Source organism: Sus scrofa, chromosome 14 (assembly GCF_000003025.6).
Source record: "Sus scrofa isolate TJ Tabasco breed Duroc chromosome 14, Sscrofa11.1, whole genome shotgun sequence".
Lineage (NCBI taxonomy): Eukaryota > Metazoa > Chordata > Mammalia > Artiodactyla > Suidae > Sus > Sus scrofa.
The window spans coordinates 128,067,204-128,091,897 of NC_010456.5; the positions used below are offsets into that span (position 1 = coordinate 128,067,204).

The 24,694-nt window shown below is 38.9% G+C and overlaps 1 protein-coding gene across 1 annotated transcript in view; it reads right to left on the reverse strand.

Moving 5' to 3' along the window:
* The window catches only part of RAB11FIP2 (RAB11 family interacting protein 2), a 42,865-nt gene continuing 19,052 nt past the window's right edge, over positions 882 to 24,694 (reverse strand). Inside the window, exons 4-5 of the mRNA XM_001927901.6 lie at positions 10,911 to 10,956; positions 882 to 5,166 (exon numbers count right to left, since the gene is read on the reverse strand). Of these exons, the coding sequence (XP_001927936.3) occupies positions 4,939 to 5,166; positions 10,911 to 10,956 (274 nt within the window). The 3' untranslated portion in view covers positions 882 to 4,938. The remainder of the gene's footprint in view (positions 5,167 to 10,910; positions 10,957 to 24,694) is intronic.

Here is a 24,694-nt window from a genome sequence, read left to right on the forward strand (position 1 = left end):
AAAAGGCAAAAAGACACACACACACACAAAATAAAATAAATGTGTGTGTGCTGGGGACAGGCAGAAGGGGGGACAATCTAGAGAAACAGTGGGGAAGTGAAGAGATACAGTAAATGAGCCTCTAGAATTGAGGGCAATCAGAGACCAGGAAGGGGTGCCGGCCTGCAGAGAACTCCCATGCTCCAAGTGCGTGTGACTTACCTTCAAGACACCTACGTGTGGATCCCATCTCATAATCTGGGATAATACGGCTGTGTAACACACATCATCCCGAGCCCTTACACTCCTGGTTCCTTCGGAGAGCATCACGGATGGGCAGGTGCATACTTGGACCGCAGGCTGAGAGGGCCCGAAGTGGTCATCAGTTAGTGGGCTCTGCCACAGGCTGGACGGTAAAAGGAGGTGAGAAATGCCGTGGGTCTGCCAATGCTACTCTTGAGCTCCCTAAAGTTATCCTTGTTATAGTTGTCTTAAATTTCCTCTGAAACCTTGTACAGTCCTTACCTGAGAGGGTGGTTGAAAATAAGTGAAATAATTCATAAAGGAAAAGCACTTGGCACAGGCCTTAGCCTCTGTGTAAATACTCGGATGGAATTTTCTACCGAACCGTAAGTTTTATCCCCGTGCGAGGATGTCCCATACATAACGGGCATTCTAGCCACAGCTGCTGAGGTGTCCACGCTCAGGTGCAAACCACTCTCTGAATGACTTTTCAAAACTGTTTCCATGGTGAGGCTGGAGGTCTTACAGAATACCTGCTGCAATACATCAAACAAGAGGCATCCTAAGTACTGTATTTTCAAAAAACAAGGAGGGCTCATGGACAGTATTAACGCATATTCGTGCATTTTATCTGGAATAAGAAATTATGACAACCAAACTAAGCTTAAACACTTTAATCAACTATAATAAACCAATAATCAATATATCATATAAAAATTCTGATTCATGCATCAGATTACATAAATTATACAATTGTCACATCATGTAATGCTTACATACTTTTGAGTTCGTACCTGCAAAAACATATACAAGTCACTGGAGCATTTTACTTAACAAGTGTAATACTCTTCAGTTATAAATAATGCTTGTGTCTTTCAAATACCTGCTACATATATACAGTTCTAGATCTGCAGCATTTTTTCTGTACCTCAAAATACAAACCACCTGGAAGATCGAAGATTGATAGGCCCAACGTATCATTTGTTACAGATTTCGACTCCACTGTAAGAATGGATTTTTTGACATAGAAAATAAACGAAATAAAATGTCAACTCTAGTTTAATGCTTGAAGAGCTTCCACACGTCTTACTAAATACATCAGAAAACCCTTCCTATGCAGATTAATTAGTTAAGGTGCTACCTATTGCATATTAAATACTTGCAATGATCGCATCTGGATTATTAAAGTTATAAATCTGTGAAAATGGGGGCTTTCCGTGTGTGCTGACAGACCCTTCCATCTACAATCACGAGCCAGCCGCACTGCGATCCTTTCCCTTTTACTTCAAAGAGAGCGAGGGAATGAGCATGCTTCATATTTCACTTACACACACAAGGGACACCAGCCATATCTATAAGACATATGAGCACACAGACATCAGAAAGTTGCAGCTTGTTTTACAAATCCAAGGTAGGCTGTTTTTTTTCTAAAAGGCTACAGAGGGAAATAAAAGCTCTACTTAGTGTAACAATTACGAGATATATTAAAGACAGCAATTCTTTTTTTTTTTTTTTCCTTTTTGAGATTCTCTTCGCTAAAGAACAAGCACCCGTATGGGGGTGGTAGGCAGTGGGATGTGAGGGCGGAGGAGTTGGTGGAGGATGTGAGCAAAGCAAGTCTGTCACTAACGAGCTGAGTTTTACTGAGGTTTCCATTCATGAAACCCTTTTAAACACAAGGCAACTTTTTCACAGCTGGAATATTACAACTAAATCTTCACTTATGCTGAAAGCAATAGACATAGTCATGTATAATCATGGGGGGATGGCAAAACCAGGCTCGATGCAGAATACAGCAGCAAAAAAGCAATACTTAAATATTTTTCCTGAATGGGTAATATGTCATTTTATATACAATTCTAAGATCTAGTCTCTATTCTTCAACAAACAAACTTGAAGCATAAGTGATGGGAAGTGTGTTCAATACTTTCAAGCGGAATTTTAGAACTGGAAGGGGAACTGGCTGTAAAACTATACTGTTTTAGAAATATTAGCAGAAATATTTTTAGTGATATAACAGAAGTATGCTAGCTTTAAGACAGGTTTGAGACTACTATCAATTCTGCAATTTAAAAAAATCCTCTTATTGGTGGAAATATCTTTGAGCATGTCTTTTTAGAGTATAAACACAAAAGTAAAATCTGTCTATAAGTCTACTGTGCTGTGCTTTATTTAATGAGTATATGTTTTATTTCCATTTCTAAGCTACTAACAAAATATATCATTAGAATACTTAAAAGCTATACTTTGTAAAAAATAAACTAATGTGATCTTTTTGGCCTTTTTTCCTACAAAGCGAGAAATGAAAACTATTTGCACTTCTGCCCACAAACACAGGAAACACTGGTATGTTTACTTAGGAACCCATTTTTACTTTTTGTTTTTAGTTCATTACATTGACCGATTATGAAAATATATAGGAAGTTTCACTCTAGGTCATGACTGAAAGAAAGTTCATAAGCTTCAGAACAAAGTATTTCAGGCAGTGGTAAATGCAGATTCAGCTTTCAATCCAATTCTTGTCTCAGAATTAAAGATAAAAATATTGATGCAGTTCTCCCTAGAGTCCACACAGGGATGGGTCTAATCCTTAAGAGTTTTTATACAAGCAAAGAATCTCTCCTTAAAGACGAATTTCCTTACAAAAAGAAGAGTAGTACTTGAACCATACTTTTTCATGAGCTCTATTTACATAAAACATACCCCCAATATGACACTGACATCTTGGTTCATTCTATAAAGAGTAAATTTGGCCAAAGCATACTAAAATATCTGCAGATAACCTGTCATAATACTGAAAACACATGGACTTCAGTATTTTGAAAAGTGCAAGAACTTCAATTACACTAAAAGAAAAAACAAATGCTTAGACTTCTGTAACATTTGATAAACGATAACTAGAAATGGCACCAGGTTAAAAAAGTAGTGATTACCAAGACTTCAAATGGGAAAATAAAATTCTACATCAGATTGTGAGGTTTATTACAGAAATTCATAAGTGGAAGAAAAAGTTGATAAAAGCTATTTTTTCCTTCTCTGTTTCCTCATTTTAAGAACTATCTAATTTTCTGCATTTGGGAAAATGTGTCAGAATTTCAAAATGTATGCTCTCATAGGAAAAGTAAAGAAACCCAGAAAATACATATAATAGTAATTTTAGCTTACAAATACAAGCTCGGCCAAATATTATCTGATTTAAAACATTAAACCGAACAAAACTATTTCATGTCCTTCGTATTTAACTTTCAATGAAGTCTTGGTAGAGATAAATGCTAGACAAAAAATACAGTTTGGTAAAAGACTGGGGAATGTATGTCTCCATATACTGCTGAATTTTTCATTTTCAATTCTGAAGACACAGATTCAGTATATTACAGTACCACAGACTTTTTGGGTTAAAAATAAGCAGTAGAGGATTAGTGATATTTTTACTCATTATCTCTCACTCTAAAGACTAATTTTGTTCAAATACATAAAGATAATTTATGAAAGCAGTCAACATTTCAGGAGAGCGGACTTTAAAGAAAAGCCGCTCAGAATCTTGTGATAAAACAATTCCTAAAGGGTGGATGTAAAAAGCTGTACTAGTAAAGATGTGTTCCAAACACTCACCTCTCCTTTAGCAACTCTTATTTTGGTTCAGAACCCAAATGCAACCATCTGTTCTATTAGATAACTTGCAACCAAGCCTAATTCTTCGTTCCTATTATTTGCTCACTGCTTTGGGTTATCAGGCATCAGATGATCACATACTTTTTTCCCCCAAATTATCTTCAGCTATAACTTCCTAATCTTTTCTTTGCTAGTATTTTAAAGACATTCAGAATCTGAACAAATCATGTTTGCTTACCTTCGGCTTAGAGCTCAAACGAAACTCAAATGTTAAGACAAAAAATTCAAGAAATTCATGCTGTTGAAGTTTCCTAAAATATGTCATTCTTTTAAATAGGACTCTGGATCATTACTTTTGGAAAAAGAGAAAAAAACTGATGCTGGAGAAATAGTAGCAGCTCATTTTGAAACCGAGGTGCACGTAGTCAAGAGTAATTTGAAGAAGCTAATAGACCATCATCGGAGCAATGATGATTTGTTTTGCATCGACAGAGCAGCACACATACCTTTTCACATTAAGAAATCCTAACTGGTATCCTAATTTTAGAGGCAACCAGTTGTTTTAAAATGTTCTAAAAACACACGTATATAAGAGGTATTGCATATATTTTATATACAAAGATACATGAACAGATATTCATGTACATCTATATGTATATAAAATAGGAACTTTTTTAAAGTAGTGTTTATAATGAGCAGTATTCTTGCAGCGAAATGTCTGCAAATTGACTTCTGAGAAACCAACCACAGTATCAATTCTGCTTTATGGGAAATCTATTCCTGAGGAATAAGTCATGTTCTTCTCAAGAAAATCTAGGCCTATGGGAGGTTAGTGGGCCGGCACCAGCACCTAAGGAACTGCTTATTCATCGAGCATCTGGCCCATTTTCACGCTAAAGGTTGAAATTATTTAGCTCACTTCAAAGGTCACTCTTGATAGTCTCTGCTAATATTTACAAGTAAAACAATTTTTTCACAATGAAGGAGAGTACGTAATGAAACCTGATAGTGTGGTCTCTCTCAGCAACAAGCTTTTCTTCTATTTTTCTTTCTCATTCTTCCTTTCTTTTTCCCCCCAGTTACAAATGCAGTACCATTAGCTTATCAGCTATTGGCGAATTTGCCAGCCTTCCTGGACGGCTCGTATGGCACTCTGAGAATGCTGGGCGTTTCTTCCATGACCCTTACGAGGAGGTTGTCGATGTAGTCCTCCAGCTCCCGGATGTGGGTGTCCTTCCTCCTGAGGAGCTCTTTGTGTTTCACCAGCTCCTGCAGCACCTCCTCGTAGGTCAGACTACGATAGCCCGCCGTGGCATCAAAAGGGTTGCTGTCCTAGAACAGGATAAAGATGGTCGTCTTAAGAGAGACAATATCAGGGACAAATTATGAATGGCTTTGTGCTCCAACTTTCTTCAAACCCTCGTCAAATTTCTCTCTATCCTTGGCTAGAACCAATGTGACCGGTCATAGAATGGCTGGCCCCTGTTTTGAGGAAACGACCAGGGCAGATGCACCAAAGCCTTGATCACAACCCTAAATTCTTCTAAAACTATTTCTACCGTGTGGACAAGGTCCCAATATAAGAAAATGACCGTATAATTTAAGGTTAAATAAAGAGATAAAATGTTCTGTAATAAACATAATTCGAAGAGACAAAACCAAAAGATCTGCAAGAATTAACTATAAGAAATATAAGAAGCTACTGAAACTATGCATTTGGACACTGGTTTAGTCCTCATGGAATTTCTTCCACTGAACTGTAGTTTAATGTCATCATGCCTTTACCGTTTTATTGAAGATGGCTACCAGGAAAAAGCAATATCGGATCTGCTTCTGCAATGTTACGAAATGTCGAAGGCATTAAGAATTAAATCCTTATGGGCATCCTTTATAAGAACCCCACGGGAGGAACTACTGTTTTAACTTATAGGCAAACAGACCTTCTTCTCCCCTGAGTAACTAGTCTATTTCCTCCTTTTAGTACTAATACCTATACAATTTATTTCCCTTTTTGCCTTGGTTGTCAGGACACTCACAGTTCAACTACAGTCATGTTAACACTTAAGATGAGTATATCTGCACTCTTGCAATTCACGTAATTTACTGTTTAGCCTTAATCTGTTAGTGAAAATTCTTTTTACACAAAAGTATGAACATAAACCAAAAAAGGGCAGTGATTTAATTCGTTATTACAAAGCATTCTAATATTAAAAGAAAAATATTTCGCAGGAATTTAATTTAAAAGGCACTATTACTTCATTTATTTAAAGTGTATAATATTTAGATTTTTCATTACCTAAAATACAATGCCGAAGTATAAAGTAGCAATCTATGCCTTTTCCTACACAGTTCTATCACTAAATTCAACGACTTAAAATGGTTCATCACTTTTTTTTCAAAACATTTCCATTTGGCTTTAAGGAAAATAAACTTAGGTACTAAGGAAATTGCTCTTGCTCTTAAGGACTAATAGTATCTAACACATTCAGCCAAGGATGGAGAACGGGGATGGGGTGCAGGTAGGAAGGTCTTTTTTCCTTTTTTGTCTCAGAAATTAAATTCGTCCTTACTCATTTTTAGGATCTATTTTAATTTAATATATGTCTAGGAGTTTTCATCAGTAAAGCCAAAGTGTAACTTTTTATCCCCTCCTCCTCTGGACACCTGATTTTGCTGTACCAGAGAAACAAGCCAGAGCACAGACAGCAATTTGCTACTGTGTTACCCAAGCACACTCCCTTTTCTAGGATTAAAAAAAAAAAAAAAAAAAGAAATTCAGGACTGAAAACTTCTCCAATCCATAGACCCTCTCAGGTGTGCACTAGGTCTTCAAAGATTTTGCCAGGCAGAAATATGTAATGGGCATCTCAAGCAGTGGGCTCTGCCTGTTCAAAGGGAGGAAGCAAAGGTCAATACAGGTGATCAGCGGTGTAAGGCTGGAAAAGAAGGTTCAGGACAAGGCACAGCGAGAGGCTGAAATGGTGAGTTCCACAGAGACCGTCTAGGATGTCGAATCCTCTCAGACAGAGTGCTGCAGCAAACAGAGAGCCCGCTGAAAGTTTCTAAACAGGAAAGATGATTAGAGCTAAGTTCTAGGGAAATGGCAGCAGGGGGTAAGACCATTTGGAGGAACTTCCTTTAGTTACAAAGCTATTTAAATAGTAAAGATAAGAGTTAATACGAGCCTCTATAGGGAGAGGATTAACACAACAGAGGATGCTAGAAAAGAAGTAAGTTCCAGTTCTGTAAGACATGTTAAAAAATAACTTCTTTTAACCTTAGAAACTGAGATCTGCACGACCTCATGAACGGCATTGCCTTCGTCTCTCCAAACATTTCAGAACACTGCCCTATAACAACTAAAGGGCAATTCTGGAGATAGGTCTTGGTTTACTTTTTCTTCTCTTTTCTTTCAGATTAATCTTTTGTAAGACTACGTACACACACACATATTTACTAGTTTATTTAACTGGCCATGAGTAGTCTAGAGACATAAAACTTACAATTTCCTAAACACATTCTTATTAACATTTATTATACTAAGCAGGTTTCTATAGAGAACATAAGACATACCATAGAGGAATGTGTATCTTAAACCTTCATTTAAAAAAGCTAAAGTTTCTTACTTTAACCTAAGTAATTCTGCACAAATTTGAGACAGAAACCAACCTAGGTCTCATGTGCCTTCTCTGATAAATGAGATGTTCTCCAAGGTCCCTCTCCACTTTAACATTTCGTGGTCTACAAAGTGATTTTTTTCTGAACTGCATTTTTAACAAGGAATAATGTCCAACTAACATGATTTCATTTTTCTAATAAAACATTTACTGAAAAATAGGAGTTCTTGATAGAACTGCAGAGATTAATGAAATTAAACTATAGGGTATTCACTACTGATGGTTTTACACTTTTCCTTAATTTAACATACTAACAGCATCAGACTAAGTCTCTCTTAATCAAATTATACATATAGGGACTGATTTCTCCAAACTAATTAAGTGATAATATACAGTTAGAAAATTATTTGTATTGTTATTTTGAATACTATACCAATACCATTAGAGAATGTTAAAACAATTTTTTTTAACATTTTCTCTACAGACAATGAGGAGGAAAAACACGTCAAAAAAAAAAAAAACCCTCTTATTGTGACATAGTAGTTTGAGTTAATACTATGATAAAAATCAACCTAAAATTTAATCTCTCAAAATAATTATCCCAGCATATTGTTCAACACTTTACAGTAATAATCTAGAATATACAGCTCCATTACTTAGCTTATTCCCCCCTCCCATACACACACACACATGCCCATCTAATACTATCGATAAACAGATTTCTTGGAAATACATTCCTGATCCTTTCAATAAATTTTTCATTTGCCCTTTTATGTGAAAATTTTACCCCAAATTTCTGCATCAGGTTTCTAAGCAAGAAAACATCTTAGAAACACATGTACCATAAACTATATTCTGAAAAAGAATATAAAATAATTAAAAACAGTTTTATGCTTAGTCGCAGATTTTATCCCATATTTGAAAATCATGTAAACCTTCCAATGTTAGTTCATAAGATTCTTAAACTGACTAATACACTCAATAAATATATCTATCCCTCTGTTTGTTGATGTAATTCCAAATAAAATAAAGGTTAATATTAACTAATACATACAAAAGGAAAATAAAATATTTCTGGTTACAAAAATTATTTTGCTTAAAGGGCAAACTCTCAGGCAAATATAAAAATTACTTTTTCAAAAGATACTTTTAATATTAGTCTTGGAAAAACTAAAATTGAGAAATCTCTAAGCCAGTAAAGACTCAAATAACCTACCACGGGACTAACTACTCATTATTTTTTCCTCTAGCATTACATACAGATGGCTCATCATTTTTAAGATGCCTTCTTATAATGAAATTTAATGTAAATTTTCTTGTCTCTTCCCCTTTCATAATCAATCCTTATTCGTTCCTACCCAACCTCCTAAAAAAATTGCCATATGCAGATGTAAGAAAATTAAGGCGGAATGAGAGAAGAGAATTACTACATGAAGTTTTCTAATCACAGTTTTAAATGATAGTTGTGCAAAAGACTTTAAAAATTACTAGTGATCTATTTTTACTTTACGCATAGTCTAGCCTAGCCTAAAATAGGAAATGTATTTTTTTTTACAATATTTAAATTTCAACAAAAGCAAATTATCAAGACTCAAAATAACTGAAGATTTAAAGAAAGGTTGTCCTGGTAACCAAATATTGGTGGGGTACTAACTGACATCCAAGGCAACTAGAGGAGAGAGAGAGAGATAAGATGAAGGCTTGGCATTCTCTGATCATCTCATTATTGTTCTAATGAGGAACTTTGCTCTGGGAATATCATCTCAGCTACTTTCACATCTTTTGTCCTACTCCCTTCATCTCCCTTTCAGTTCTTAATTAGGCCTTAAAGAGCTCACACTGCCCTTTCAACTGGCTACTGCTCCTGTTTAAACACTGTGCTTTCACAGACAGGTGTTGGCACTAGCATATAAGACATACAAACTTAATTACAAAATACTATGTCCAGAAGGGGAAAAAAATAACTTGGTGGATGGCTATTATTGGAGAACTTAATGTAAATTACTTCAAACATCTTATAATCTTCAACATAAAACTTGTTCAAATACTTTTCCTCAAAAACGATCAGTATGAGGATGAGCCTTCTCCTCTTAATTGTATTGCAGTAAATTAACAACACCTAGTAATCCTTTAACTGTCATTTAGAATAGTTAGTATTCCAGAGAAAAATAATCACACATCAAGGGTTCTTTTATCACCTTTAAATCCCTTAACTAAAACAATTTTCACATTTTATTCCTTTAAAGAATTCTAAGGATGCTTTTACAGCAATAAATTACAAGATTTGGAAAAGTACATTTACAAGCACATAGAAATTGTAATTAAGGTTATTTAATAAACAATAGCTGCACATTAAATCGATTTTTTGATGTTGCATTTTGTTTGAGATTAAGTAACTGCCTGATAGAATTCATTTTACTATCTGATCAAAGGCTGACTTCATATATTCTGACATTTCTCGCCAGACTGCCATAATATAAAGACTTGAGTATTTATGAAACATCAAAACGTACAAATCATTTACATAAAACAGCAAAAACACAGTACAAAGTCCCCTGTCTCTATAATGTTTTCTACCATTTTAAAGACAAACAACTATGTCTCAGATGGTTTATACACCACCATGGTTTCTTCCAGGCATATCACATCTTAGAAAATTGAGATACGTTACTGCTTTGAAAAATTCTTATTATACATCTGGATCACACACATTAAGGACAGATGGTTCAAACAGCAACCACCAGCCTCTTGGAATAAAGGCTCTATTTCTGTTATTCAGTGAGAATTTAGTTTTCTACCAAGACATGTGCCCGTATTCTTGTCAAACCTCATTCTCTAGGTTTAATACAGTTTAGAACTGACTGAAGATGCACTGCAACTCTGAACAGAGGTGATAACGGCAAAATATGTCGGTTAATTTAGCTGGCCACTACCACACGTGTTAATATATGTGGTTTTGTCCTGACTTGGAAGGTAAGTGTCCTAAATGTTCTTTCGCGCACACTTTCCTGGTTAACTGGATCTCTCTCAACAGGATGCTTTTCCTGCTGTTAAATGCTGACAGCAGCTTTATTCTTCCTTCAGTCTTAGCCACAACAACAACAAAAAGTTAGTTTTCTCCACATGCTCTTATTTCATAACTATAATGCTGACCCTCACATAGAGCTTTCATATTCATTTTAAAACAGTCTGCAAACAAAATCGGTACCTTCTAAATAGGCTTCAGTTATAACCACGATTGCTTACATTTCCATTAAATCAAGTCACGCACACCCTATGGTATATTAAAGTTTGAATTCTGCTTTTCTTCTTGCTCCCCAAATTACCACACTAAGCTATAACCCATAGGTAACTGAGCGATTCGAGGAGATGGAGGCCTTTTTAGAAATGTGTCCCAGACAGAAAGACAGCTTGCAGCTTGATTTTCAATAAATTCACTAACCACCCCTGGCAACTTACCGGGATTTTCCTGAGGTCTTCACTGCTTGTCGGATTCAAATGAAAACTGAGTAATAAAAGACAAACATAAATGTTAAAAGTGTATCATAGTCCACGTGGGAGGAAATACAAAAGCAGAACATTTTAATCAAGAGTGCAATAACAATTTCTAAATTCCTATATTACCTGAGTGAAATTTAAAGCAGGATATAAAAGAAAATCAATATTTACTCAACATTCGAAAGCATCTATAATTTTAAAAGTTGAAGGAAAACCCTCCAGTCATTATTAGAACTGAAGAACTGTACCTCTAAATATGTAGTATTTAAACATCTTTAAATATAAGTCATTTTACCCAGTGAGATATTTTATAAAAGGAAATTCTGTGATGTTATGATTCATTTAACATACACTCACCTTAGGCTTTCGGATACAAAACTTTGGAGAATTAAATTTAGGTTGGAAAGACTGTCAACAAGAGTTGAAAGCAACTTTTAAAACAATTATTTCTATAGGTATAAGAAAAATTAACCTTTAAATATTATATCCTATCAAGGAGAATGAATTCTGAGTTGTGTGAATTCTGAGTTGTATTTCTATTATTAATGGATTTCTAAGTAGCTGGTCTTCGAAATTTAAATACCCGAATGGACCAAAACAAAATGGATTTCTTCCATGCAGAGAGTACAATAACACCCCAGCTGAATGCTATAAGCATTTTCTTCTTTGAAACATGCCCATTAGGAAGGGGACTGCAACCAAAAAAAAAAAAAAAGCTAAACTTCAAAGCCGTCTGATGAGTAAATATTTCATCGTTGCTATTCAAGTTTAATTCTCACCCAGCACTTAGGAGTATTAGCTATCAGAACCTCTACAGAGCATTACTATCCTAGGAACATTTTTACCCCCCCCAACAAAAACACTTAACTATAAAATATATTTTTTCATTACCTGTACTTTATCAGCCAAATCACTGGAATCTTTTGAAGAAATCCACTTTAAAAACTTTTGTTTATAAGCACAAAATGTCTGGACACTGAAAAATAGCTATTATTACAAGTGCATATCCCAAACTATAAATCTGCAGGGCATACATGCATGTACAACCACATCAAGGGAATTTCTCACAGGAAACACAGGTTTCCTTTGTTTTGACTAGGATTTCCAGCACTGGTTGCTGACCTTTTCTATCTAGAACTCCTACCTACCACCTATAACTCCTTATATGTATTTTAATGTATGTGTTTTCGCATTCCCTTTGTCTCACCGTCTTTACGGGTTTCTCTATGGTCCCAGACTAGTTACTGTATCAGCAAAGCCTCAAAAGCCTGATAAAAGAGTGGCTGGAAAGAAAACAAAAATGAAATCCAAAAGACTTTACCGCATGGTACACCTCGGCTGAGAGTGCCGAGGAGCAGCTGATGACACGCGCGGTTCCCAGCTGCCTGGTGTTCAGTCCCCGGAGGTCAGCATGAGACCAGTGGGACTCAGCTCTCCTTGCCCCATTATCTCGCAGCACGTTGTTCTCTAATAGGTCAAGAAATGCATTCTGCTAAATCTTTCTCCATCCGACTGTGATACTCGCAAGGACACATGATTTCCATTCTGTTTGACAGCTCACCACAGTGCTGACGGGCAGAGAAGGGGTTGAAGGGCCTGGAACCAGGGAGTGTGAACTCAAATCCTGGTTCTGCCTGACACTTCCTAGGTGACCTTGAGCAAGCGTCTTGCCTTTGGGTGCATCTGGGTTCCCCGGTCTGTAAGGTGGGGATGGAAGCAGCCTCTATCATGTAAGACCACTGCGAAGGTGAAATGAGTGGACCGCATGTAAAACACTCAGCGGTGACTAGCAGAGGGAACAGGTTCAGTACATTATTCTCTTAAACAAACATTTGCATAGCACGTAGACTGTGCCAGATCCTGTGCTCAGCTCCTGACCAAAACTTACTCATTTAATCTTATAACCCTTAAGGTAAGTATGATCTTCATTTTCAAAAGAAGGCACCAAGTCACAGGGACGTGAGGGAGGTCGTGCGAGGTTGTCCGGAGAGGAAGAGGGGGTGGTGTCCGACTCTAGGCTCTGCCCTCCTGGGACACACAGTCCCGGCCCTGTTTTCTGCACATAGATCTACTCAGTGAGCACTGGCTGCACCGCTGAAGCCCAAGGATTAATCAGATGTTCGAGAACACACACGGGAGAGTTGCCCTTGTTGGGGAGTGGGGAGGAGCCCTGAGAGTTAGATTCTTAGACCACCCAGAGGAGGGAACTGTTCTACCACAGAAACTAATCAAGGAAGCTCTACGTCAAGGAAAAAGCAGGACCTAGAGTCCCAGGAAGGCCAGGTCCGGCAGGCCACAGAAAGAGCACTCTGAAGTGACGTGCTGTCTGGGCTGCCGGACAGCTGCGCCACTGCAGGACACGGGAAAGACTGGAACACAGGCAGCGGCAAAGGAGCCCTTGAAGGGTTGTCAGGCAAAGCAGAGGCTCTTGGAGCTGATCCACAGAGCACCAGGCCATTTTTTGACAGTTAGTCTTCTTTCATCAACGTGACTTCAATGTTTCTTATACCTATCCCGCCACATCTTTGAAGAGTAAACAACGTTATGATCTGTGTAAATTTCATTTTATGCCTCAGGAAGAAATTACTGAACTAAGAAATAGAAATGCTGGTATTACATTTACTGTAATAAGAGTTTTTAAGAAACAGTTAGGACAATTATTTTAGCAAAATACAAAACTAACAACATGTAGTATCAACGGCTTCAGCCCATGGAACTGAAGCGCAACTCAGTGGCCAGCGGAAAGGTCCGAGATTGCTCAAGAACGGCCACAGCTGTCAGGAAAAGGGGTGAGGAGCACGGCGAGGCCCTCTGTGCCCTGCACCTGAGTGCCATCTGAGGCCCCCCCCGCCCCCCCCCCGGCTGCCGCTGGCCGTTGGGTGGATCTGAGGCGGGGGCTCTTGTGTTGGGCACTGTCTGAAATCCAAAGGCAGGACCCTTCCCTTGCGGTCCGCTTTATACTCATAGACTGACGTGTCAAACACATGACCAACTCAGTCATTCACAGCTGCCTTGTCTGATCTGTCCTTAAGGGGGAAAAAAGAGTGAACTGAACTGGATTGAATTAGCTTGGGCAAAAATAAAATGTCTCTACTTAATGAAGTGTGGCACCAATTTGTGCTACCTTTCTCTTTGGACTGCCGTCCGCATGTCAGACAAGATAGTGAATAATACAGCCTGACTGCTCAACTGAGTTGTTGACAAGTTAAGGAAAATGGTGTTTTTAATCAGGTACGAAAATAAACTTAGGCTCACACTGAAAAGGTCTGGGCAAATTTAAACTGCAGAATTACACAAGAATTAATTTTCAAAATCAGAACTGAAAGAGGGCAGCAGAGGTTTTTAAAGAATGATAAGAATATTTTTAAATGCATATTTTTAAAATTATTTTACAGTAATAAAACACTTTCCCGCAACAATCTGAAGTTTTTAGGTTTTATAAAAGCTTTCTACCTTGTGATATTTACAAATTTTAAAGATTTTTTCCTACTAAACTCCAAATTTTAAAATTAACAGAACTAAAATATATTTCAAGGAATCACAGTATCTCTTCGATAACATCATTTATTAATTAATTTACTTTGAAGTTAGGATAGATACTGAGTAAAAGTAAACTGATGAAACTTGAAAGTGTTCTTCAATTTCTGCTATGGACTAGTCCTTCTCAGAAAAACACACCGATCTTTATAAAGTAGAGAAATCTAACCATTGCAGAAATCACTAAGGCATTTTGATAGTGAACTTTTTTTTTTTTTTTTCCTTTGTCCTTCCTCTTCTCTTTTGAAAACTCTTTTTGCTCTCTTGGAGCAAGAATACCTAAGAAAGGGAAGAGACTACTAACGTGAAAAAGTTTGGTAAGGAAAAAAAAAAAGCCCAGAGAAAAACAAAGATCTACTAAAACTGATTAACTAGCTGCCTCGTCAGTAAAAGACAATGCAAACTGTGTAAATTCCTGGCTCTGGGTTTTTAAATCTTTCAAGAAGCAGTCATGTAAAAACACTTAAAGCTCTTTCCAAGGTATTTAGAAACAAGTTGTTATTGTATCTTCCATGACACCTCTTTCCAAACCCTGTTACTGCTGGAATTATAAAGCTAAGTCCATTCTGGCCTACAGTTTGACCCATTTTATATTTAATGAGTGAACTCAAGTTTTTTGCAAAATCCAGTTAAGTGTCCCATCTGTCGGGGGGGGGGGGGGGAGACAGGAAAGGGGGGTAGAGGAGTAACTATGGCAAATATCATATTAAATTCCTTATTGTGTATGGAAATAAGTATAACTTTAAACCGTCACAGAAGAACTTCAGATGTTCATTCTTTTTTTTTTTTTTTTTTTTTTGTCTTTTTAGGGCCGAACCCTCGGCATATGGAGGTTCCCAGGCTAGGGGTCCAACAGGAGCTGTAGCCGCCAGCCTACACCACAGCCATAGTAACATGGGATCCAAGCTGCGTCTGCAACCTACATCACAGCTTACAGCAACGCCAGATCCTTAACCCACTGAGGGAGGCCAGGGATTGAACCCTTGTCCTCAGGGATGCTAGTCAGATTTGTTTCCGCTGAGCCATGGTGGGAACTGCTGACGTTCATTCTTTTTAAAGGAAAGTAGTCTCCAACTGATGCTGTGTAGCTGAGAGTGGGGTCTGTAGGTCTGGAGCTCTACTTCAGTGACAAATGCAGTTGGGGGAGGGTATAAACTGAGAACTGTAACGTGACACAAAAACCTTTAATGGGTCTGAAAAGAGGAAAAGAAAAATATGTGGTGACGCAAGGGCACAGAGCACGGACAGCGGGCCTAACAACAACTGCTGTCACAGGACAGGAACTGCAGTTCCAGAGCCTGTGAGAGCACTCTACAGGTTTACTCACTTAATCCCTGAACAATCCCACTATGTGAGTTACAGAGGAGGAAAAAGGCACAGAGGCGTTAAGAAGCTTGCTCAAGGTCACACAGTTACTAAGGGGCAGAGTCAGCCTTCAGAGAAAAGCAGCCAAATACCACCATGCCGGCTCTTCAGCCATAACGGGCACCTCTCCCACGCCAGTGTTCTAACTCGGCCACTGCGAGCCTGGAGATGGCTGGTTCAAGGAGGCCAGCACAGCTTCCTCAAGTGTCTTCCAAACAGCATGACTAAGAAAAGTGCAAGGCTGAGACAATCTTTTTTTTTTTTTTTTTGCTTTTTAGAGCTGCATCTGCAGCATGTGGAGGCTCCCAGGCTAGGGGCTGAATCAGAGCTGTAGCTGCCAGCCTACACCACAGCTCACGGCAACACTGGATCCAGGGGTCAAACCTGCATCCTCATGGATGCTGGTCAGATTTGTTGACTGATGAGCCACGATGGGAACTCCAAGGCTTAGACAATCTTAAAGAGAGAGAGCAAAGGCCGAAGAGCAACAGATTGTGACTTTTGTGTTCCTGCTTGGCCTCCTGCTCCATTCTGCCCCTCCTGCACCCTGACAGTGCAACCCTGGCTCCCCTCACCCACTGGCTTCCAGCTGTGCTGGGCCATTGGGAGGCAGCTGTAAGACAGAAGGGCAGGAAGAAGGGGAGACTGGGCATTTATTCTCCGCCCAGCCCCATCCTACCACCTCCTCAGACCCCTTGCTGCACTGCAGCTTCACCAGTAGCTTCTGTCCAACCAGCCACAGCTGCAGCTCCAGCTGCTCCGTCACACCTAAGCAGGCAGTCCCTTCCAGACACTGCTGTTCCCTAGCGCTATACTCTCCCTTCCTGGGTGTCCTAACCCTGGCCACCCCTCTATAAAGGACCTCTTCACTAAACTTTCTTCAACTGCTCGTTTGGAGGGTGTCATTTGTTCCTGCTGGGACTTTAACTGATACAAGAAGTTTCAATGCCATAAACTTTTCACTTAACAATTAACAATGGGAAAACAAGTAAGCAAGCAAGCAAGCCAAAGGAAAACTGCAGTTTTGAAAGGGGGCACAACTGAAGTGACCGACCAGGATGTGAACACCACCGCGTAGTCATATGCTGCCTTACAATGCATGACACACTCACAAATGGAACTTCCCAAGACATGTTTCCAAAGGAACAGTAACCAAGAAGGTGGAACACGGCCACTCACAGGAAGATCTCCCAATCAAAGGCCCATGCGATTCATCTCACCTTTGGCTTCTCCCACTGCCTCGCTCCTATGGGACCTGCTTTGCGGACCCCGCCGCTATGATTCCGGTAGACTCCTCATCTACGGATATTTATCCCAAAGCGTACTTACAGCCCATGACCCCCCAGACGTGCCACCACTTTCATTCTGCCCATCTCTAATCCTTCCCAAATCCCTCCCAAGTAACTCCTGCTGCCTCTGTGACTTTACTGACTCACCTTTTCTAATCTGAAAAAACATCCCCCACACCGGTACTCGTTGCTGCTTCTGTGAAGGTTACCCACAAACTGTTTTTACTTAAGGCAACAGCCTCAATTTCTTTAACTTCTCAGCTCCATTTGATACCAATGACTGTTCTCTCTTGGAAACTCCTCCCTCTGTGACAGGTGGTAGCCTAAGTTTTCTCCTAGGTTTCTGATTACTCTTGTTCCTTGTCATCTTCCTCGTTCACCCCAGATGGGAAAACACTGGGTGTTTCGTAAGGGTCTGTTTTTCAAACTCTTTTCCTACTTCCTTGGTGACTTCATGTCCTGCCACTACTTCAACTACTCTGGACTGATGACTGCCAAAGCTTTTATCTCCAACCACAATCATTTTACCCTTTGTAATGCCACCTTTACAAATGTCTGTTTAAGGTATCAGACCAGCTATCTCACCTGTACCTCAAAGTTCGCCCAAACCAATCATCATCTTGACTTTTCTATCAATTCCGTCTGATCATCCTCCTTCTGGCACAGCCATTCTCCTCATCGCCGCAGGTGAAGCCTCCGAGACACCCTTGACTCCAGCCTCCAGCTTGTGCGCCTCATCCGTAAGCTGCCAATTCACCCCATTCGGCTTCTGGACACAGATCCCTCGCTGGTTCCTGGCTGCTCATTGTCACTGCTTTCTCTCTGATCGCAAGATCACATGACCACCTAGGCTGCTATAACAGCCTGGACTCCTGCAACAGCCTCCTCACAGTCTCTGCCACTCCTTCTCAATCCCATCCAGTCTGTGCAACAGCACGGCTGCGTAGGACATTCTAAAGCTTCAGTCTAACCTCATTATTCATCTGTCAAAAAACTTCTGGCCTCTAACTTCCTCCTGAACAGTAACAAAATTTCTTAGCCTGGCTTTCAATGTCTATTGGAGTTGATCATATTTACTTTTCCAAATTTACTGCCCACCACCCAGTACCCAGGTACAACCTATTTAACTGCTCTAAATTTTATATTTTATTTTTAATTAAGAAACAGTACTTCCACTACCTATTTCAAAGACTGAGGACTAAAAGAGAGTTAAAGTGAGACGTTTTGTATGCCCAAGTGCTATTCCAATGTAAAGTATATGAACATAGATACAGATTTTACATTCTTTATGAAAATCAACTCGAAATTGATCACAGACTCAAATGTAAAGTGCAAAATTATAGAACTCCTAGCAGATAACATAGGATAAAATCTGGATGATCTTGGGTATGGTAATAACTTTTTAGATGCAACACCATGAAAGAAAGGATTGATAAGCTGGACTTTATTAAAATCAAAAATTTCTGCTGGGCGAAAAACACAGCTAATAGAATGAAAAGACAAGCCACAGACTGGGAGATGTATACAAAAGACTTACCTGATAAAAGAACGGTTATCCAAAATATACGAGGAATTCTTAAAACTCAATAATAAGAAAACCAACAACCCAATTTAAAAATGGGCCAAAGATCCCAACAGATACTTCATCAAAGAAGAGGGAATACAGATGGCAATATGCATTAAGAGATGCTCCACATCATATAATCAGGGGAAAGCAAACTGAAACAATGCGATGCCACTACACACCTATCAGAACGGCCGAAACCAGTTAACACTGACAATGCCAAATGATGCTGAAGATGTGGAGTAATAGGAACTTTTACCATAGGATCCAGCGACCACAGAACTCACCCAAAGAAGGTGAAAATTATGTCCACACAAAAACCTGCACACAAGTATTTACAGAAGCTTTATTCTTACTGCCAAAATTTGGGAGCAGATGTTCCTCAGAAGGTCCATCTAGACGACGGAATATTACCCAGTGCTAAAAAGAGGAATGAACTATCGAGCCAGGGAAAGGCATTGAGGAACCTTAAACACATATCGCTAAGTGAAAGAAACCAGTATGAAAAAGTCATGATTCCAACTACATGACATTCTGGAAAAGACACAAATTAAGTGGTTTCCAAGGGTTTGAGGAGGAGGATCAACAACTGGCAGACCAGGAAAGACTGTTTAGGGAAGTAAAAATACTCTGTATGATAAAAAAATGACAAGGAGTTCCCACTGCGGCTCAGAGAAAATGAAATCTGACTAGCATCCAGGAGGACACAGGTTCAATCCCTCGCCTTGCTCAGTGGGTTAAGGATCCAGTGTTGCCGTGAGCTGTGGTGTAGGTCACCGATGCAGCTTGGATCTGGCCAGCGGCTACAGCTCTTATTCAGCCCCTAGCCTGGAACCTCCATATGCTGCAGATACAGCACTAAAAAGACAAAAAAAAAAAAAAAAAAAAAAAAAAGTGGATGTATATTATACATTTGTCAAAACCCACAGTAATATATTACACCACAAATGACCCCTACTGTAAACTATGGACTGTGTATGATTATGATGTGTCAATGTAGGTCCATCACTTTTAACAAAGGCACCACTCTAGGGGGGGATGCTGATACTGGGAAAGGCTAAGAATGAGTTCTAGTTAAGCTGTATACAGGAAATCTCTGCACCTTCTCCTTAATCTTGCTGTGATCTCGAACTGTTCTAAAAATCGTTCTTTTTTAAAGTTTGCCTTTTGGCTATCTTAATCCCTGGCCTCCCTACCCCTTTCTACTACAAACTGCTTGCAGGAAAGAATGAGATCTCAATCTTTTTAGTCTGAACATCTGACATAGAACCTAGTGTGGGGGAGATGCTTAACAAACGTATGTAGAATAAATTAATAGCCAGTGCTTACGAGAAATTTCTAAAAATTGGACTAATGGTTGACTGAGAAAAATCAATGGTAGATCAATACAGGTTCTGACAACAAGATACCAAGTCCCCAAAGAACAGAGGAAATCACCTTTCTGAATAACAAAGATTACCTCTATACAGACCTAACAGCATATCAATGGAATATTTTTCCATTCTTTTTAAGATCAAAGGAATTATGCTGATACCTAAAGCTGCCAATATGAACTGAAATAAGTTTCAAATTGGTGACTTGCAATAAAATCAACTCAATTAGCCAGTTTATCCAAATTACCAACTGGGTCTACCCCTTAAGGCATTCGACCACAATACAGATTAATTTGAATTTTTTCTGGTAAATCCTGAAAATATTTATTTTAGAGAGGTTCAGTGTCAAAGGAGTTTTTAAAAATGTCCTTTAATGATTCCTTTTATTAAAGCACTAAAAAAATGAAGTGTCCAAAGAGAGATTCCATTAGGAAACACAACCTTTTGCACATTTCAATATGTCTATTACACATGCCAGTAAAGCTTCAGAGCCAAGTGCAAGTCCATATTGCTTTTCTTTCCCTTTTTTTTTTTTTTTTTTTTTTTTTGTCTTTTCTAGGGCCGCTCCCTCGGCATATGGAGGTCCCCAGGCTAAGGGTCGAATTGGAGCTGTGGCTATTGGCCTATGCCAGAGCCACAGCAGCTCAGGATCCGAGCCGCGTCTGTGACCTACACCACAGCCCACAGCAATACCGGATCCTTAAGCCACTGAGCGAGGCCAGGGATCGAACCTGCAACTTCATGGTTCCTAGTCAGGTTCATTAACCAGTACGCCACGATGGGAATGCCATCGCTTTTTTTTTTTTTTTTTTTTTTTTTTTTTTGGTGTAGGGGGGGAGTGGAGAGAAAAGCCTGTACCAAATCAAATTAATGATATTATAGATGAAAATACTCCATTCTCTCTCCTGGGACAGGGCATGTACACTAAATGCCTAGATGGCAAAACAGAACCTAATACATAAATGTCTATGGGGATTAACAGTAATTTACTTGTTATTATTCTCACAGGATATCTTTTATGAGATCTCATAGGCAAGACAATTAAGAAACTGTGGTCAGTGACACCTAAGATCATGGCCAACAAATCTAGACCTAGCTGCTTTCTGGTCACAAAATGGCAAGGAGTATCTTGGTGAATAAGTCCTAAAACTTGAAGATTGAAAGCTATTCATGAAATTAAGGCATATTTCCTCAAGAAAGAATATCATGTTCAATCAATTTACTTACTATTTTCTCCTGGTGAAGACAAGATATAATCATTTAAAATAGTCAATCAAATAATTCACAAACTTCCAAATACATGAATTCTCAAAAGTTCTCCATTTTCTTTAAAACCAAGCTTCTCAAACTTTGTTTTCATTAGTACCCTGGATACATGACAATCTGGACAAGCATAAAATTTCCTTGACATCTTAAATTTAGCTTAAAAGTTCAGATTTTAACATTTTATTCCATTCCACCATCATGTTTCTCTTAATATAATAGACCCTGGCCCACTGTCTACACTGAAGCCTAAATGCAGGTGTGGGGAGTGCGGATCAAGTTCTGTTTATTTTAGAAGCCAAACAGTGAAGCTGGACAGGAGTGATGAGAACAAGGTGCCGGGCCCCTCGACAGGGCCAGACCCCGCATGGGCTTTGCCTGTGATTGAGGCCAAGACGGCATCCTTGACCAGGTTTTTCTTGTGAGGAGAGGTCAAGGACAACCTGAGCACAGGCAACTCTTCCATGAAGATAGGGGCAAGGCATGTTGGCCTTGGGGCCCCCTGGACTAGACAAAAAAGGCCAGAGGGCCCACAACACCTTTGGCCAAAAGGCCCCATATCTGAGACAAAGCCAAGTTCTGTAAAAGAAGCCTCGGTACCCTCTGGTCACCAGCAAGGCCTCCAAGGCTCAGGAACACCCCATAATGAGTCACCTGCTTCCTTAACACCAGTCATCTCTGCAGAGCCTTTGAAAAGAGGTGCCCAAGGCAAACAGGGCACCTGGGGTCCCTCCACTGGGTGACACAAACCCAACCCCAAATGCCTGTGTATCCTCCTTGGAACCAGAGCTGCTGGGCTGAGTGGGGGAATTTCTGGTCACGCTTCACCCTAGGCTGAAAGCTCCACTTTAAAACACTCTTCAGCTAGTTTCGTAGGGCTATGATAAGATTTTGCTAAAAAAGAAATTATTATGTTTTGTATAAAAATACATTGTCTGGCACCCCCCTCAAATAGATAAATACAATGATTTTATTGGAAATTACACATTATACTATATCTCTCAGCCAGCTTTTCTGACTGGTTCTTCATTACAAATGAAGTGGGAAAAAAAAAAAAAAACCTACTACTCAAGAACATTTAAAAGATAGGCACCTACTGATTTAAAGAGTGTAATACTTGCAAATTTCTGATGCCACAATAATTTCCCTATTGTCTTACTCCCCATAAGCTATATAATTACAATTGCTTTTCACTGCAGAAAAGTTTCTCTTTTGAATCTAAAATCACACTTGCAAATGGAGTCTCACTGGCATCTTTCGGTGATTCCATGGGTGCCCCTTTCCATTCAGGTCCAGATCACATGTGCACTAGCAACGGCACTGTTCTCTGGGTTTTCCTAAAACTACTCCCATCACGTCACTCGCATGCTGAAAAATCTGTATCCTCACTGCAGAGTTAGGGGCAAATCCTTCATTCTAGCACTTGGAGTTCCTAGTCATAAGGCCCCATCCCCACTACCACCTCCAACCTTGAGGGCTGTAGGTAGGCTGGGTCCCTGAGGGCCATGACAACACTCATTTTTACCCCGTTGCCTTTTCTCACTTTAATCTCCATTCGTGAAAACCCTTTCCTCTCCCTTCTCATAGAGCCAGCCTTTGAGACTCTACCTTTTCCATGACACCAAAGCTGCCTAACCTTACCCATTTAATTTCTTCTCCATCACCATTTACTAACAGTACTGCTAATTAGGACAATTAATTACATATTTTCTATCTACCTGCCTATGATCTTAAAGCCAGAGACACTGCCTTATGAATCCATGTTTCATGATATTAACGGAATTCTTATATGGAAAGAAGAGCAATGTCTGTTCCCTGTTACCAAGTTCTCATACAAATTTCTTTTAGAATGTCACTCTAATACATACTGCCTAAAAATCTAAAGACACAAGGAAGCAATACGACCCTACCCTTCTCTAAATACAGGAGAATTCATAAATTGACAATAATCCAAAAAACACCTTACATTCAAATTTTAGTTACATGTTTTTTCCTAAGCGAGGAATATTATTTTAAAAAAACAGAATGACAACATTAAAAACACAATTATTTCAGGCATACTAAAGAACACTGAAGCAGAAATTGACACATTTGAATCACCTAGACTTCAATTAAAAGAGAAAAAGAAAAAGAAGGTTGAGTTTGGAGACTACTCGAGTACAATCTTACACTCTTGGTGAAAAACAAAGACAAAAGAGGGTACTTTCACTGAATAAGAAATGAAAGAGGCAATTTCTACAGCTTGGTTAGAAGGAAACTCTGCTACTCGTGTGAATTTCCCAAGGCAGGGACCCTTCTCCAGCGGGGACTTTGAAATGTTCTGAGGAGTTTTCCATAAGCAGCTTCTATCCTTCTTACTATGCTAGTTTTGAACGATTTAATCCAAACTCAATCATGTGAGTTGAGGAAAAACTCACCATGCTTTAAGGTAAAGCCAAAGCTTAGATATTTACCCTGCACTGTCTTTATTAGTGCTATGGGACAATTTCTGAACACAGGATTTTACAGCAATACAATTACAACACCTTGCCTTGAAAGTAAGAAAATAAATTTTCTACTCAATACACAGAATACTTAATTTCAATGTGGTTTAGTTTATTCCATCAAAGATTATTACTGAAGATTATACATCCTGGAAAAAACTTTTATCGAGGTCATTGTGGTCTACCAAATGTATGACCTTTATCAGTCAAGGAAAAACACGAGCTCCTGAATTCTGCTAAGATTTTTAAAGTTGAGAATACATTATTACTTGTAAACGATTTCATTTATTTAAAGCAATTTTCATATATCCTGTGGCTACTTTGTAATAAGATCATAGCAAGAGCTACCATTTCCAGGTTCACTATGTGGTAAACATACCTTCAGCGCTTTTTATGCAAACATTATTTAATTTCTTCCAAAACACCAAGGTGGTTATCCCAGTTTACAATGACGCTCAGAAGGGTTAAGTAAGGTCAGACAGTTTTCAACAGACTCAAATCCAGGCCTGAGTCCTAAACCTGAATTCTTAATACCTATCCTATACTCTCTTGAGGATATTCTACTATTCTTATATTTTCATGTCACACTGAAAAAAATCCTTGGGTGGAAGTAGTTAATCAAATATATCTTCTGAATCAAAAGTTATGTTCAGTATGATTTCCATTTTTTTATTTATTTGGGGCATTTACTATCTTTGAAAGAGAAAAAAATCTACACAAAACACATATATTCTACACCTCAAGTAAACAAGATATGTGATTAACCCGAATACCCCCATTCCCACACCAGGCTCCCTAACAAAGAGGTTGTTATACTTAACGCAGAGCTGTGGCAGGGCACTCACTAATTGGCTCCTGGTAGCTTAAAGTA